The sequence below is a fragment of the Uloborus diversus genome, chromosome 7 (genome assembly GCF_026930045.1).
Source record: "Uloborus diversus isolate 005 chromosome 7, Udiv.v.3.1, whole genome shotgun sequence".
In the NCBI taxonomy this organism is placed as follows: Eukaryota; Metazoa; Arthropoda; class Arachnida; order Araneae; family Uloboridae; genus Uloborus; species Uloborus diversus.
In genome coordinates this window covers 27,259,465-27,276,933 of record NC_072737.1, presented here as the reverse complement: position 1 = coordinate 27,276,933, position 17,469 = coordinate 27,259,465, and the positions used below count along the sequence as shown (strand labels likewise).

The window sequence follows — 17,469 nt, the reverse complement described above, 5'->3', positions numbered from 1 at the left end:
CAACTTGTTTTTGACAAATACGAGCAAGGAACCACAAAACATGAAGAACAATTACGTAGATCACATTCTACCACTAACATTGAAGTCAAAGTTGAAGACTCAATCGATGTAAATATCAACCAAAATGAATTTCTAGCTAACGTTAAGAACAAAATGGGTCTTTATTTCTCTCCTGACAATGTACTTGCAAAGAGGCGGTTGCGCAGTTCATCAAGCATCGGGTGACGCTGACTTATTTATTGTTTTAACAGCGATTGATAAAGCTAAGAATGGAGTTGAGGATTATGTGATCGGTGATGACATGGACTTACTAGTCTTGTTGAATGTTCACACACCATCAGAAAACAAATTGAAAATGGTGGTACCAGAGAAAGGCAATCAGCAGGAGAAGGTGCGCACTGTTTCGGACATTCAGCAAAGCATTGGAGATATGAAGGGTGTATGTACTCTTTGCAATATGCGCCTTCACAGGATGTGACAATGTACCATCTTTCTAGAAGAAGGGAAACATTTCACCGTATAGGAAAGTATAAGCGATCAACGCTCTTCGTACGAAGCTTCTAAGTCTTTAACGATTCCAAAGCTGACCCCAGTGCAGTGGCTGACGCAGGAAAGTATTTCTTTCTTGCGATGTTTGGAGCAAATAATACTGAAGATCTAGATAGCTTTCACTACCAGTGTTACTTGAAGGCTATTGCAAAGCAGCCCATACATTCATTGTTCAAGTTGGTTTACCCCCACTTCAGCAGCTACCAGGCAGCTTTCATATAAAACCTACCACCAGGTTCAGCAGCGGCTGGATGAGAAAAAGAATTTACCTCCAGTGGGGGGGGGGGGGGGGGGGGGGGAGAGAGAGATTGGTGAATACCTGAGACCAATTACAACAATGCTTTCTGCAACTCCCTAGGAATTACTTTCCCTCATAGTACACGTTTACAAAGCCGAATGCGTCCATAACTGCGAGTGCAGAAGTAGTGGTCTAAACTGTTCAAGCATGTGCAGTAATTGCTCAGGTCTAGGAAGTAATAACAGGGGAACTAATATCATAGACGAAGATCTAGAAGAGGACGGTGATATGCTTGAAGAGGACTGAATACTGGTGAATACTTTACATCAATATGTCGCGTTCAACGTTCTACGTTTTTGTTAAATGTTAGTATTGAACTCAGTTTACAAACGACAAAAAGTTTGATAAAATATGGTTGCAATATACAGGCAAATATGCCTATTTTCTAAAGAAAAAACTTCAAAAGCTGCACTTATAAAAATGCTATCATTAAAAATGGTATAACTATAAATTATAATTGTTATGAATTTTTATAATGTTTAAAATATATTCATTCTTATTGCGGCATTGTTTAGAGAAAGTTTGGGTTTCTCCGTGCCGCAGATTTATATAGCCAAGGACCATGAATGCTTCTTTTTCCTTAAAAGTAGAGCCCCTTGAGTAGGTGGTGAGGTTGTCATTCCTTCAAGGGCTTATCACAAACATACCACCGGCCCCATAAATCGCAATTTGCTTTTACAAAACACTCCTCATACAAAAAATTAGTTTCCTGAGTGATAATGAATATTTTTTTCCGAAAAATCTAAAAAAATACGAAAAATTTCTATTTTTCACCTGCCGTAACTCTGCAACCGTTCATTTAACAAAATAATGTTAGGACCATTTTGTTCGAAATTTATTGTAGATTTTTATTTGTATATTGCACTTTTTGCGCTAAACGCCATAGTTTTCTAAATATTTCGGAAAAACTGATAAAAACTGCTAATTTACCAATTTCTTCCCCCTCTCCCCCCCAAAACCCGACTCTGAAAACGATGTAACTTTTTACCAAACAATATGTGGACAGTATACAACAATTTAGAGTTGACGGGAAACTTTTACTTTGGATGTTGAGGTTAGGCCTTTTTTTGGTCTATTTGCACCGTACTATTACTCTTTCCCTAAATACCTACAATTCTGCATACTATAATCTTTTACATGAAATTCGGTAAATATTTTTTGAAAAATAAGAATAAAGATACGAGAAAGTAGATCATAACTGAAATCAGAGTTTCTTAGGTACTTATTTTTCACGTATTAAAAGAAAACATCGATTACAATGTGTTTGGTTCTAAAGCAGTTTCAATTCTGATTTGAATTTGGTCTCCCATAAAAATGTCAAACAGATTTAAATCTGTAACTTTATTCATTTTGGGTGTGCACTTTCTTTTTAAAGTTTTCATGTTTCCTGTTTCACATGAAAGTTCTTGAATTGCCTGTGACATCTTTTGTTTCAAAGACTATTTTTTTTTTTTAGCAAATGTTACTTGACTCATTTACAAAGTTGTGGCACTTAAAAAGCATGTAATTTAGTGATGAAATTCCTAGCATAGAGTAATTTTTCATAGTATTTTATTTCTATGTATTTAGATTTTTCTAAAACAGTTTAAAATTACTATTTAGTAGAGCAGCAGTAAATCTGTTTTGATTTTTATGTCATAGCACATGAAAATCTTATACTACTTGCATACTTATTTCTGTGTTTTCTATTCTATACAGGGGTAGAAGTAGTCCTATATATCCTATATTTCCTATATTTTCAAAAAAAGCATCATCCTATATTTTTGAAATTGTCCTATATTTCCTATATTCTTATAATTTGTTATGAAAAATTGTAAAAAATTATTATTGAAAAGCCTTCTGGTCACTTGATTCGCACTTTCTTTCACGACTTGACAATTCAAGACTGCTTAAAAGCAAGATGCTTGTTTATAAAAAAAATTTTTTTTTTTTTTTTTGGAATCTTTGGCCAGCACTTGTCTCTTTAAATTTTGTAGAGTATTTTTGACAAAATTTTCAATTTGTTTTTAGAGAAAGCTTTAATGATCTATATTTTATGACAAGCTCTCCAAACTATTGATGAAGCACTTTGCCAATGAATTTTCACTAACAACAAAGTGTGGGGTTAAAAAAAAGTTCTATTTGAAATATTTAAATGTAGGTAATTATGCAAAAAATGAAAATAAAAAAGATAAATTAACCCTGCCTGGATTCAAAATTTGAACTTCTTACTAAAATCAGAATTTTACATTATTTGAAGACTATATTTTTAGCAGAATTTGTTATTGAAAAAAAGGCTTTTCAGAAATTTTAAAAAAGAAATAAAATTTTTACAGGATCCTTCCATTGATATGTCACTATCTTCTTAAAAATTTTGAGGAATGAGGATTGGATGTTACTTGGATGTAAATTAATTCATTTTGAAAAAATGCTTCGTAATGATAAAAATTGATCAGCTTTCTAGATGCAAATACTTAGGTTTTTAGTAGTGAAAGTCTTTAGTACCTTTCTTAAGATGTAGCATCAGTTGAAAGAGGTTTTTCTCGCAAACAAAAAGATACTGACGTAAGAAAGATCATCTTAAAGCATTGACTCTATAATAAGAGTTTTAAAGTTAATTAAGGTACTGCAGTTGGAAAAGCAATAAATTATGCATGCATTACCAAGGAAAGAGTTCTGTTTTATCATGATTTATCATGGTAACTAAATAAAAAATTCATAAAGAAATGGGAAATTCTTGTAGAGATGCATAACAATCAGAGGCAAAAGAAAAGCTTCATGTATCTTCTCATAAAAAAAAAAAAAAAAAAAAAAGTTGAAACTTTGAGAAAAAATTGAATTTGCACAGTCTGATTAATGTAGGCAGTCAAGGCATAGAAAATGGCCTTAAACGTAAATACATATGTATGTATAAACTTTTTTTTCTTCTGAAGCTATTCTTTAAGATCTGCAGACTCATTCTAAGTAAAAGTTATAACTTTTATTTGAGTTTTTTAACTGTATGCAGAATGATTAATTGAAATCATTGATAATAATTTATGCAAGAATATCTAGGTTATATATACTATGTACTGTTTATTTTTTCATAACAGTATTATTCATAAAACTTGTCCTATATTTTTCGTGGAAAATGCCCTATGTATTAAAAGTTGACCACTTCTACCCCTGTGTATATAATAAAATATTTTTAATCTTATGTATTTTTTTCATTTTCAGCATCGTCCTCATGAATATGGTAGACCGATGCAAATGATATACAGCATTGCCCATGATTCATTCCTCACTCAAGATTTGCTCATGGAAATGGTAAAATATACGTTTTGTGTCTTCGTAAGTTAATCAACCTTATTGTATTTTTATATACAAGGACAAATCATAACTCCGATTAAGGGACCCTGCACTGGCAATTTTTCCGAAATGAGGTATCAAGTTGCAAGTATAGGGCACTTTTTGATGATGTTAAGAAAGGGAATACAATTTGAATCTCCCTTCTGGAAACTTTTCGAAATTAGAAATTTCAAAAAGGAAATTTTTGTCAATCTTTGGTGATTGTAGGAGAAGTTTGGAAGCCTTCCCCTGAGCATTTTGCAAAATTTAAGTCTTGTAGACGCAATTGTAGACATCTCGGGTAGTGTTAGGGTAATGAATGGGTTCAGTGACTCTCCTCTGTGCCCTCCCCCCTCTCCACCCCTAAACACGTGCAAATCAGATACATTGTGAAAGATCAGATAAAAAAATCAACCAACCCCTCCTTGAAAACTTTCTGGATGTATCCTAATTTGACGTTTTTGATTTTTTTTTTTTTTTTTTTGAAACTGGATTAATTGTGTAGTCCAAGCTCTGAACCAAATTATTTCTCTGATGTACAAATGACTTCTCTGATGTACATTTTTTTTATTTTCCAGCGTCTGATTTCTGAGTATTACAGATCAACTGGTGAAGCTTTGGACTTTAATTCTGAATTATCATCTCAAGCCGGTGGCTCTCATTGGGAGAAACTTCAAACATCTCTTCGTACAAAGCTCCCACGAGATCTTATGGTGACGGGAGCTCAGTCGACTGCTCAAGCACAAGCAGTTACACACTTTTGGGATTTCCTCAAAGGTCTAATAATGACATAGTCTTTTTTGTGGTTGAATTTAATGAATTTCATTTTTCTGCTGCTGGTCTAAATGTTGCAATGTAAATGAAAATTATTATTTAATTTTTTTTTCTACTAAATCTATTTAATAGATATTTCCTTGATTGGGAAGAAAGAAACTTTTAATATTTTGTTATAAACTGATTCAAGCAAAAATGGGTGACCAATTTTTGTAGCATAGTTTGTTTATTGTTGTTTGACACCACTTTTAACTTTTTATTTATCTTTGTTTAAATTTTAACTTTCAAGTGCCCAAGTTCTAACTTCAGGATGATTTTTAAAATGAATAAGTTTAAGAAAAAAAGATCATTGTTTGTTTCTAATTTTTTAATTGCGAGTACAAAAATATACAGATTTTTTTTTAAATAATTTCAATTTTTGATACATATTTAGGAAACAAAATATTCAAATACAAAGTAAAACAAAATTTTGATATCTATTTTTTCATTGTCTGTGCATGTGTGTGTTTGTTTTCCTTTATAAATTTATTTTATTGTTAAAACTTTAAGCTTTTTAGTAATGTAGCTAAATATTGATACCTTAAAAACATATATGAACATAATGTAAGATCATGAGCAGGGCCTAAATTAGAGAAGGGTTGGACTAATTTGATAGCAAAATGGATTGATGTGATTTGATAGAAATAGATTGAGCAATAGGTTGATTGTTATAACCATATCATAAAGGTAGTTATTCTTACAGTGTTAAAGACAAATATTAAATTTCCAGTTGGGTCCTCAAATTCTTATCTTTGGCCAGGCCACCATTCAGATGGAGGCTTTGGCAAGTTAATGTATTTACATGCAAAGGTTGTTTTTAGTTAATTTGCATTAAGTATATGCCCTTTAACCCCCCCCCCCCCCCCCCCCCCCCCCGCTGCAAAAATTTAAAATGACGAGCCTGACTTTGGTTACGACTCTGATAATTTTTTGACAAATCAAGTTTACAATGTGGGCTGCATTAATAAATAATGTTTGTTGTATTAAAGTTTTAAAATTTCCTTGTAACTGTTTATATTTTATTTATTATTTATTTTATTTTATTTATACTCAAAATATAAACCTATCTGGCAAAATAAAATATTTCACTTGAATTTGCTAATTGTTTTAGTAAAAGGTTGAACAAATTTTTTAATTAAGATATTTTGTTAAACGGACAAATATTGATACTGATACTAATTCCTTTAAATAATTCAAGCAAAAAAAAAAGAAATTTTAATACTAAGGGTTTTAAATAATTCAAGTATCCAAGCTAAGATTGTATATTTGACACTTAAGAACTGTACATTGTTTTTAATATTGAAGTTCAGCTATGACCTAAAACAAGATTGCTTCTGGATGGGCAAAATCAATGCCATTAAAAATGCACGGATTTTATAATTGTGGTAACAGTAGAATCCTGTTTTATTTTTTTTAAATCCTGTTATTATTATTTACCATTAAGTGCAATTTATATAAATTCATATAAGTTTCTGTCACTGTAAGTAGCTACTATATTTTTCTTTTTCGCTTATAGAAAGTTTACTTCGGGCCTCGTATTGACTTCTGGCTTTGGGGTTCCTATCTCTAAAGTTGATTCAATTCTAGAATAAGAAGCAAGTTCAAAGGTGTGTTAAGTAAAGAAAATTCAAAATATGTTTTGCTGCTATAAAAATTGGTCACCCTTCTGTTACCTTGTTTTTAAAATGCATAAAATTTAATTTCTATGCGCACTTTGAAAGTTGTTAATTTCAACAAAAAAAAATCCTTTTTTTAAACTTAAGTTTGTTTAGTTATTATTTTATTTTTTGTAGCTTATAAACAAGAAATATAGGGGCACATGCATTCTCCTGTAAATTGTAGGAAACCATCGTCCTCTCTTAGAATAATTGTAAGACATATTTCTTCTAAATTTCTGGTTTGAAATCAGTTTTGTAAAAACCAGAAAAATAACAAAAAGCATATTAAAACTTTGAAAAAATGATTAAAAAACAGAAATGAGAAAAGGTGCAATGTAAAGAACAAGGGGTGGTTCTTAAATTAAAAATAAAATTATATCTTCCACTCTTGCTTGTGTCCTCTCCCCCTTCCCCTAGATTTACAAAATTCTATGCCTATGTTGTGGTTATTTGTTCCTCCTGTCTGTGAAATGGTGTATTAGTGTTTAGAATTAACTTAACAAAAACAAAAATGACTGGTGAATAAATACTAAGGAATTCAAGAATTAAATATTATGTAGCCCTGATTAGTTTAAAACGAATTTTCTGTGATCATATTTATTTTTAAAAATGTTTTTAAATCTTTTGAACGATGCTTTATTTATATGTAAAGATTTTTATTTTTCTATTTTTAGAGTGTAATTTATTTGATTTGTATGAAATTTTACTTAAAGTTTATGTATAAATATTAATTTATAATTCCATTCCTTGGAAATTTTGTTATGAAATGAATCAATTCAGTGTCTGTATGAATGATTTTTAAAATATTACAGTGATATTTTAAAAAGCAATGTTCCTTTGTAATGTTTTAATATAATTGAGAACTTCACGACACATTGTGATGCAAACTTTTATAGAAGATTGTGAGTAATGTACAATTTTTTTTTTGACACATGTTTTTTTTTTTTTTTTTTTTTTTTTGAAAATCTGAAAAGTTAAGTAGTTTTATTTTTCAAAATATATTTAACAATAGAATTTATAATTCTTTGGAAATTTGTTATTATCAACTACTAAACATCCCTGTTTTTCTTAAGATGCAAAAAAACTCCTTAGTTATGAGGCACTTTTTTTTCCATTGATATTTGATAAACTCGCTAAAAAGATGAATGGGCGTATCTCAAAAAAATAAAAAATCGAAAAATGAGTTATGACCACCACAGAAATGTCCAAAGTCGATTTTATAATGTGACCAATGGGCATATTTCTACAATAAATAGTAAAAAAGTTACAGTCCCTCACACTGGTGGTGATTCTCAAGAGATACAGTAAACACTGGAAATCTTTAATTCAGTTTTCTGCAAAATGCTTAAAAGTGAGACCAACCGTTCGTCTTTTTAGCGATGATATGAAAACTATCTTAGGTAAAATATAAATGAGGACTAAAAATTGAAATTTTTTTTTTTTTTTTTTTTCGGAAAGAGGTCCTAAAGACCAAGCTAACCAAAGTGCAAACTCTCGTAAAAATACTTTACAAGTTAGTCAGATCATTCTAGTTGCACACCAGATGCAAGTGTTTTTCATTTTTCGGCTGGCATGAGAAAATTTCTCTTTTGGACTTAATTTTTTTTTTCATTTCTAGTCCTCAATTAACAGCGTAAGAATTTAATATGTGTTTCAACATGGTTGAAAGGTTATTTACATCTTCATCTAATTAATCCGCATGCAAAGAAAGTTTACCTTTTTTTTTTCTTAATAGTTAAGCTTGTGTGTGGGGATGTTTTACTATTTTATGCCTACACTTTAAAGAAAAGAATAGCAGTTATTGTAATTGAATTTTGTCAGCAAATTTGTGATGCCAGAACTCTTTTTTTTTTCTGTATATTAGCTATGTGTATGTAAATGCATAAGCTTCTAAGTGTTGCCGAAACCATTCCATTTTCTAAATATTGAATAAGAGATTCACGATTTTTTTTTTTTTTTTTTTTTTGATAAAAAATAACGCTGCTGCTCTTGAAGATTTTTTTGTTTTGTTCAAAGAGTTTGACTAATCCTGTCAGTAATGTTAAGTTTTCAGACAGCATTTAAAATATAAACACATTTTAAAAACATTTATTTCCTTTAATTAATTAGTGTACTTTTGGATGCTGCTGAATTAAATGAAATCATTTCCAAATGTCAAACTTTGCAATATGTTTTAATAAATTTTTGTAATTAAGTTTTAAGAAGAAAGTCATTCCATTTGTATAAAATTGCATTTTTTGTATATTTGTATGTTGTTGTAGGAGTTTACGGATTTGGTACCTTCACACACACACAAAAAGAAATAAATCATTTTTCTTTTTTATTGTAATGCAAGTCTTGTTTATGCTTTCTAGATAAGTAATGAAACACATGTTAGAAACAAATATATTTATTTTCAGAAATGCATTATATCTTTAAAGAAAACAATTTACATAATAAATCTTTGCCATGCATGTCGTAAACAACTCTATAATAACTAATCTAATAAGGCTTTCAATGTTGAATTTTCACTTTACAAAAAGTTTTCATGACAAAGGTTGTGCCATTTGCGTGCAAAAGATGTACCCAGTCTTTATTTTTAAACTTTTTAAAGACTGGGTACGTTTTTTTATTTTTCTTTAAATGCGTCGATTAAATCAAAATAGCTTTCCAACTTTTCAATAATTCAAAAATTGCAAATGATCGTTACAAATCGTACCAAAATAGCAAATCACATGAACAATAGTATACCCAGTTAATAAATTTCATCAACAGAGCTACTAGTCAAGTCAGCAAAGTACCCACAAAACTGATATCACACAATCATTTCGCATCACGTAGGATAGATATATGCATTCGTTTGTCTTCCGAGCAATAGCAAGAAGCATTCGAGAAATCCAGATACACAGCAATTACTTTAAAGCACAAGAAATTCATTTAGATTCGAAGTACTGCATATTACATATTTTCGGTGATTTTCCTTTAGTTAACATTGAAGCATTGCAGTAAGCTGTTCACCAATGACATGAATATTTTGTATGTTTGATTCTTTTTTTAAAAACATTTTCGCTTTCCAATTTTTATCGTATCAGACAAGAGCTATATTTACAGACGCACAACAAAATCAACATGAGGAACACGGTACGTTTAACGACAAAAACAAACAATTCTCATATATATACAGATGCGTAATGTAATAATGATTTTGACGAAACTTAACGCTTTTTCACTTCAGTTCTTAATGCAACTTAGGTGTGTGATCGTGTCTCGTAAGCACCGACTAGTTGAGGCCAAGGCGTTCCAAATCGAAAAAAAAGTCATAACATTAGTGATAAAATGTTTGTAGTTACATATTTTTTTTTCCACTTGCGCCTTTTATGAATTTTGCAACACAAACAGTTTGAATGATGATGATGCACATTTCTTTCGCAACCAACGCAAAATGGCGTCGGAATGGCAGTCGGCTGATGAAGTAGTTCGACTGGCTATTGCGATCGCCACGCCACTTTCCCGTTCCGATGCAAGGCAGTGACAAATATATGCAAAATTACAAAAATAACTCGGGGGAATGTTCTCTCGACGAGCATCGACTGAAATGGAACTTTGCGAAGAAATCGAAAGAAATAACATCGGAAAGGATTCCAAAATCCGTTGCAATCACACGACATCGACTGTTCCACAGTCACCGAGTGGTGGTTTTCAATCCTTTGACAGCCCAATCTTTCATTATTTGATTTAATTTTTCATCTGTACCGGAAGTTGAATCCAATTTGCAGTCATAGCGATTTTTGAAGCCGCTAGAACAAAAAGAGTCCAATTGGTTTGATTTATTGACAATGTTCGCATCCTATGCCACGAAATTTTAGATGGTGATAGTTCTTCATTCAAAAGCTGATTTGCGCAAAAAATGGAGCAAGAGACTTTCACAGACTGAATACACCAAACAGGGTTGTTTTTTTCGTCACAAGATTATTTGCAAAAACCGGTTCTTTCTTCGTATAAAAAACATGACATACAAAAAGCGTCCATGTAAAAAAAGAAATATATAGGCGATGGACTAGGGCATTGGTCCTGCGCTGTGTCACTGATGTCGCTTCATATGCAGCGCTAGGTGGTCGGAGCGAGAAAAACAGCGATCACAGAAACTACACTTGAAAGGCTTTGAGCCAGTGTGCTTCCTGTAGTGTCGCGTTAGCTCGTCGGACCGAGCGAATCGCCACTCGCAGCCTTCCCACGAACATTTGTATGGTTTCTCACCTGTTGAAGAAGAAAAAAAATGCCATTAGTTCAATAACTACATTGATGGTCATTTATTGCAGAAAATAACAGTCAAATTAAACAATTCAGGAGGTACTAATCAAAACTAAAGCCCTAGATCAGCGTTTCTTAAATTGTGTTCCACGGAGCTCTCTCAAGGGCAAGGGCGGATTCAGGGGAGGGTCAAAGAGTCAGCTGACCCCCCTGTGAGAAGGATTTCATTATGATTATTATTAAACTTTTTTTTTTTGCTCGGTTATGCAAAGTAGTTTTTTTTAGCGTGTTATAATTCAAAGAATTGACTGGGTTTGTTTACTGGAGTATTGCTATTTTGATTTCTTTGTTCATTTTCAAAAGCACACATTTCTCTAATGAGCTTAACTTTTTCCCAGTTCTCCTCCCCCTCAAATCACATGTTGTGCGGGTCATGTGTTTGTTTTCCTACTATTTATAGATGTAATCTCATATAATCAAAACTTACGGTAACATGACCAGCATATCTGCCGAAAGAATGTGACTTTTGATGAAAATTTGAGGGTATATGACCGATCCATGGCTCAGGCTGCGGCATTGAAAATTTAGGAGGAGAGGAGGGGAAGTAAATCGAATGGGTTTTGACTGGGGGGGGGGGGTACTCCGTAGCATATGAGGCGGTATGCTCTCATGCATAGAATGATGGGTAACCCTGCTTAACTGCTCCTTTTTTACGTAGGAATAATAACGACATCCATTGAAACTTGACCCTCTCCCCTTACAAAAATTTCTGGATCCGCCCCTGCTCAGGGGTTCTATGAGACTTGCATGTTTTCTTTTCCCACCTTTCAAATTTGCTCTTTATAAAATTGATAAACCTAACGCTGTTTCAAAACTAAAAGTAAATTTACTTTTACTTTCGTATACTAATCTGAACGGTACTACTCATCAGTGTTAGTCACTATAGGAATTATTTTATTTTGTCTAAAATAATGCAAATTTTAGACTGTCAAAAATAGATTGCCTTCGGGATTTCAACTTCACAATTTTTCCTAGATCAATCTTAAAACACCTCTTTCTCACCTAATGTCTCCAAAGATAGCCTAAAATTGCGTTTTAAAACCTTCTATTTGGAAAAATTTCCGGAAGAAGCTTTTAATCCCCTAATATCACTAAAGATATTTTAAAAAGTGATTTAAATATTAAAAAAGTTTTGGGAGTGCACACCAAACCCCTTTTCCTACTACATTACCAAATATTGCCTAAAGTTGCGATTTTTGACGTCAAGTTCATAGTTTCTGCTCTGGATACTAGCCACTCTCCCTGTATCCATGGCATCAGTTGGAAGGTCAATTTCAACGTTTAACGAGAGAGGACCAATTTAAGAAGCGGTACTGGTCAAAGGCGTCTAAATGTTCTAACTCTGACGTCAACAGCTTAGTAACATTTATAAGTAACCAAAAAATTAAAAGACATTTTAATTTTTAAGGTTTTAACTTCAAAACCTTTTTCTGTGTAAATTGAAGTGAATAACTAATACTATTGCAGGTAAGTATTTCTTTTCCTAATTGAAAAAATATTTTAATCTAAGGGTATTTGTCCCCTTTAAAAATATTCAGAGTTACAAATAGGAGTGTATCTTACAATAACAAATAATAACTAGCAGTTATCAATAAATAGCATGACTGTCAATGAAATATAGTTAATTAGTGATTTAATGACCAACAGTTAATGTGATAGTCTGTTCGAGGTAAGAATCTGAATCACCTCTGAAACAGATTCCTGGTTGCAATCACTGCAAACTAGTGTTTCAGAAACCAGGGGTTCCACAAAAAAAAGTGAGCATGAAAAAGGGTTCCACTAATAAGAGAAATTAAGAAACGCTGCCCTAGATTGTAGTTTAAGTAGCGACACGTCCGCCATCTTGGGGCTAAATGCCACTTTCTTCCTATGTCTGCTATAATGAAGTAGCGCGTTTTGCTACCTAATTGTGGTTCTTGATTGTGGATACACATGAAGTTTATAAGAAACCACAATCAAGAAGAAAAACACGCAACTTCACCATAGCAGGCGTAGGAAGAAAGAAACGTTTAGCCCCAAGATGGCAGACGTGTCACTACTTATTCTACGATTCAGGGCCTTTAATCAAAACCGCACATGTTTCTATTAAGTGATATCTGGGATTCACGAAACACGTGTTTCTAAATAACCTTTTATGGAAAAATGTAGTTATGTAGATTGATTTAGTCTCATTAATACTAAGAAAAAGCTTTCAAGCATAGACTGATTTTAAATTTGGACATGTCTTCACTTGATTGAATCTAGTAATACAGTAAAACCTGTAAAGTTGACCACCCTTGTAAGTTGACCAATGTTGACCGCTTTTGTCAGGAACAGAATTAGTCCTATCTCATATAATGAAGGAAAACCTCCGTAACTTGACCACCTCTCTATCTTGACCACCTGTCTATCTTGACCACTAATGTACGCCAAATTTGGTTTGGAGTATTGTAAAAAACCCTTTGTAAGTTGACCACTTGGTTTATTTTTTAAAATTTTCTTCAGCAAATTGTTTTAGTTTATTATTTATTTATTTATTTATTATTATTATTAGTTTTTTTTTTTTTTTAAACCTTCCAAAAATTTTTTTGATGCTATGATGACAGACTATCATTTTACTAACTAAACAGCAGCATAATGTTTTTGCTGCTCTTTATTCTCCAAACATGTTTTTCATTTGTTGTTCCATTTGAGATAGCTTTTTGTACTCTGTTCAATGAAAATAGTTGTCAGTAGAAAAGTTCAAAGTCTTTTCTTTCAGTTGCAATATGTTGTGGCAGCACATGAATTCTGCTAAAAAGAGCATGCCCGGATCTATACATTTTGGGCCCCCATGGCAACAAAGTATGTAGGGCCCCTCCCTAGTGGGCAGCAGTGTCTATTTGTAAAGTGAATACGTCTTAGTGCTAGTTTTTTTTCTATTTTTTCTTCAATTTCTAGGGCCGTTAGCCCCTTTAAGGACGCGGGTACGCAGATCTAGGCCTGCTAATGAGTAAAGTTACATGTTTCTGGTGCGAGGGATTAAGAGATGGAACATTTAAATTTTGCCTTTATGAACTGGGAGAGTCGCGCTTATTGCTCTTTGTGCTATAAGTTGTTCAAAAAGAAAGTTAGTTGAACTTGATATTAACAAAAAATATGAAATATTATATTAAAATAAATTGAAAATGGAGAAAGCCGGAGAAAATTAGCTGGCAAATATGGAATTTCTAAAACTACGGTGTCTAATATAGTTAAAAACAAGGAAAAAATAACAAAATTGTTTGAATAGTAGTTTTAATTATTGTTTCACTTTCAATAATGTTAAACAATGAAAGTGAGTTGAACAGAAAGAATAAGGGTGAATTACTCAAAAAATGTATACATGGTGCAAGAAACGACAGAAAATAAAAAAAAATCATTATCGCCCTTTATAAGTTGACCACCAAAGTACTGCACCGCGAGTGGTCAACTTACACAGGTTTCACTGTATATCGTAACGGACATGTTTGTTTTTGAACGAATTTCGAACCTGAAAACATTCACAGACGTCCACCATAACCTCGACAGTAAGTGGCTCAAATCTTGATAGAATAGATCAGTTCCAGGTCACGTGACCAAAACATGGGTCTTCTATTGGCAGAATGTACGTGGGTTTTTTTTTATTGAAATAAGCCTATGGACTTTGACATGTTCTTGTTTGAACTTTTAAGTTTTTATGAAGTGAATTCCGTTGACTGAAACTAATAATACAGTGATGTAAGAACCATCCTGTAACAAATCAGCTGTTAACTTATTTTTTTGTTGAAACTAAACGTGTGCTGGTGTGCTTTTGATTAGTTTGAATAAGGTTTCCATTATTTTATTTTTCTTTTTTTCTTCCATGCATTAGCAACAGTATCCTCCTCTTTATTCTATACGTATAAGGTCAATTTTGAGTGACTTGGTTTAGGCGATTTCAGTGCCAGACAAATTTGATTGGGGATTGATAAATTGATTAGGACCAGCTTAGCTGGGTCCCAGGCCCGGATCTGCGTACCCGCAGTGCGGGGGGGGGGGGGGGTACGTTCTTAAGGGACCAACGGCCCAAGAAATTGAAAAAAAAAACTAGCACTAAGACTTATTTTTCTTTTTTGCATTTTTGTCATCTGTTGTACGTTAGCTTTATTGTACATGCTTGCTTATTTGGTTTCCGCTGAAGGAAAGGCGCGAAAAAAAACGCCTAATTCCAACACTTCCCACTGTTAGTATTGAATCCAATTCACATTTCTTCAAAAATCTCAAAACTCATTTCTGCAGATACTGCCGTTTACCTGTCCACGGCAGTATACAGCATGATTTAGAAAACAATTTCAACGAAAGTCTACCTAGAACCGGAACTTTAATCGAATTTTGCTAATAACTTGAAAAAGTCTACTTACACCCCTTTGTTCCTCACTGCCTCAAATGATGTCACACTTTGAGGATGGGGTCGTAAAATTGACAAGTGGGAGGGTGGGTGAGACAAGAATAATGACATCGCGCATTTTTTACAAGGATGCTTATAATAAGCAGCGTGTTATGTGACAAGGGCTGTGTTGAAGTGTGACACTTTGTGGCAAGGGAGGGGGGTGTCAGCCCTTTGGCTGATCAAGGTAGCACGTCTGATAATGAATGCCAGATGGGACATCACTCCCCGAAGGTCTCTTGTTCCTGTCACCGAGGTAACTTGCCCACAATATCCTACCGACTGCGCCATTGTGAACTCCTGGTCATTTTTCCTCTTGCTGCATTGTATTATTGTGCAGTTCGTTTGCAATTATTACACTCTGGAGACCATTTGTTTCATTTAAACTTTTATTAATTAATGCTTTTGTTATTCATACTACAAAATGTACAGCTTTTTGAAATTACACATCATCTTTAGCTCAGAGCCCGGCTATCAGATCACCGATTTCTCTCGACTTCCAGCGTAGAAAATGTTCCTTATAATTTTCCCACGGATAGACGGTTCCTTGGCATTTCCGGCCTGACCATATCAGTTCCATGTGTGGGACACCTGTCCCATCTGGCATTCATTATCACACGTGCTACCTTGATCAGTCAAAGGGCTGACAGGGGGTGATCAAAAATTTTGAAAAAAAAAAAATGTGTGACATCATTTATGGTTCATTTTTGTACATGAATTAGAAGGGCAGCAATGCTGAAACTTACCTGTGTGCGTTCTCTGGTGAGCTTTGAGGTGCGAAGACTTTGTGTACACCTTTTTGCACCCGCTGAATTGGCACTTGTGGATCCTGCGTTTGCTGCCGTCCAGCGCCTCGAAGCCTCGCAGGGGCCTGACTCCGCAGTCCTTGACGCCGGGGCGTCGAATTTTGTTTTCTGGCGCCTTGTCGATGTCCGCGTCCAGGTCGGACACCGAAAGGCGGTCTTCCGCGCCACTGCTGTTGCCACCGTCTGTGAGGCTGCTGGCGCTGCTCTCGAGATCTTCTACCGGCTCGACCTGTAGAGAGAAGCGGTCCCACGGGCTCGTGGCCAAGCACTTGAAAGACTTGGGTTCTTCTTTCAGGTAACGTTCCATTTCGAGAATAGTCTGAAACAGAAGAGAAATCGTCAGGGAAGTGTCGAAAGGCTCATTAAATTTTACACAATTTTATGTTTAACTACTGTCTGTCTTTCACGAGAAAAGCTCCCGACGTTAAGTCTGAGCCCGGAACTAGAAACGGACTTCGTTCATTTTCTGCGAGGGTTAGCAGGAGTGGTTTTTTGGCGCCATTTCGCCACTCGTCTTTGTGCAGTCGTACGGATTTTTCCAATATTAAGCTTCCCTTGGGAAAATGAGAAACGCTTTGTTGCTATAGCAACAGACAGGCGAAGGCATTTCTGCGGGGGCTTTTCTCGTGACGGTCGGACAGTAACGCCCCCGTAATAATAAATGCCTATCACTTTCTCACTTCTATTATGGAGCAAAAATGAACTGAAAACAAGGGAACATGGACCATTCAACGTTGATACGTAGGCCACTGCCATTAATCAAATGTACTAGGTATTAATAGCGAAGAAATTAGCAATTGGTTAATTTCCAAATATAAACTTAGAAAATTAACAATTTGATTTGAATTGTTTGGTTCCATCGCCATAGCAACACCATCGCTAGATTGCCGCAAGCAGCGCAGTCCTCTGTACCAGAAGTCAACGCTGCCGCTCATTAAACTTCACTTTTTGAGACAAATGCAACAGGCATTTACTCTCACGGGGGTGTTGGTAACTTCATATTTAGATTTATACTCTGTTCACGGAACACATATACCAAAAGTAAACAAAAAGGTTTGCCGCAATGCCGCGTTTGAGGGTTTTCTCTTTTTTGAAGAAAAAAAAGTTATCCCAATAGGATTCATATTCGCCGTCTGCTTGGCCCCAATTTGTTCTTGTCCAAGCCAAGCGCGTGATTGCGATCGCCAAATGGCGCAATTCTTTGTTTTTACTGTGAACGAAGTTTAGAGACATATTTGCCGCGATTCTGATTCTTATCGTCAGAACTCGCTCTGAAATCAATAGATTTTGCTTCGAAGCAAGAAAAACAACAGACAGAGGCGGATTTACCATGTAGCAATTGCG

At 34.1% G+C, this 17,469-nt stretch overlaps 2 protein-coding genes across 3 annotated transcripts in view; one reads left to right on the top strand and one right to left on the bottom strand.

Annotated features, from left to right (window-relative positions):
* The window catches only part of LOC129226344 (MPN domain-containing protein-like), a 48,939-nt gene extending 42,237 nt beyond the window's left edge, over positions 1 to 6,702 (top strand). The window contains exons 14-16 of the mRNA XM_054860945.1: positions 4,043 to 4,132; positions 4,732 to 4,930; positions 6,483 to 6,702. Of these exons, the coding sequence (XP_054716920.1) occupies positions 4,043 to 4,132; positions 4,732 to 4,930; positions 6,483 to 6,508 (315 nt within the window). The 3' untranslated portion in view covers positions 6,509 to 6,702. The remainder of the gene's footprint in view (positions 1 to 4,042; positions 4,133 to 4,731; positions 4,931 to 6,482) is intronic.
* Positions 6,703 to 8,997: 2,295 nt separating this feature from the next.
* The window catches only part of LOC129226504 (Krueppel-like factor 6), a 270,656-nt gene continuing 262,184 nt past the window's right edge, over positions 8,998 to 17,469 (bottom strand). For both annotated transcript variants that reach the window (XM_054861115.1, XM_054861116.1), the window contains exons 2-3: positions 16,066 to 16,444; positions 8,998 to 10,860 (exon numbers count right to left, since the gene is read on the bottom strand). In XM_054861115.1, the coding sequence (XP_054717090.1) occupies positions 10,685 to 10,860; positions 16,066 to 16,444 (555 nt within the window). In that variant the 3' untranslated portion in view covers positions 8,998 to 10,684. The remainder of the gene's footprint in view (positions 10,861 to 16,065; positions 16,445 to 17,469) is intronic.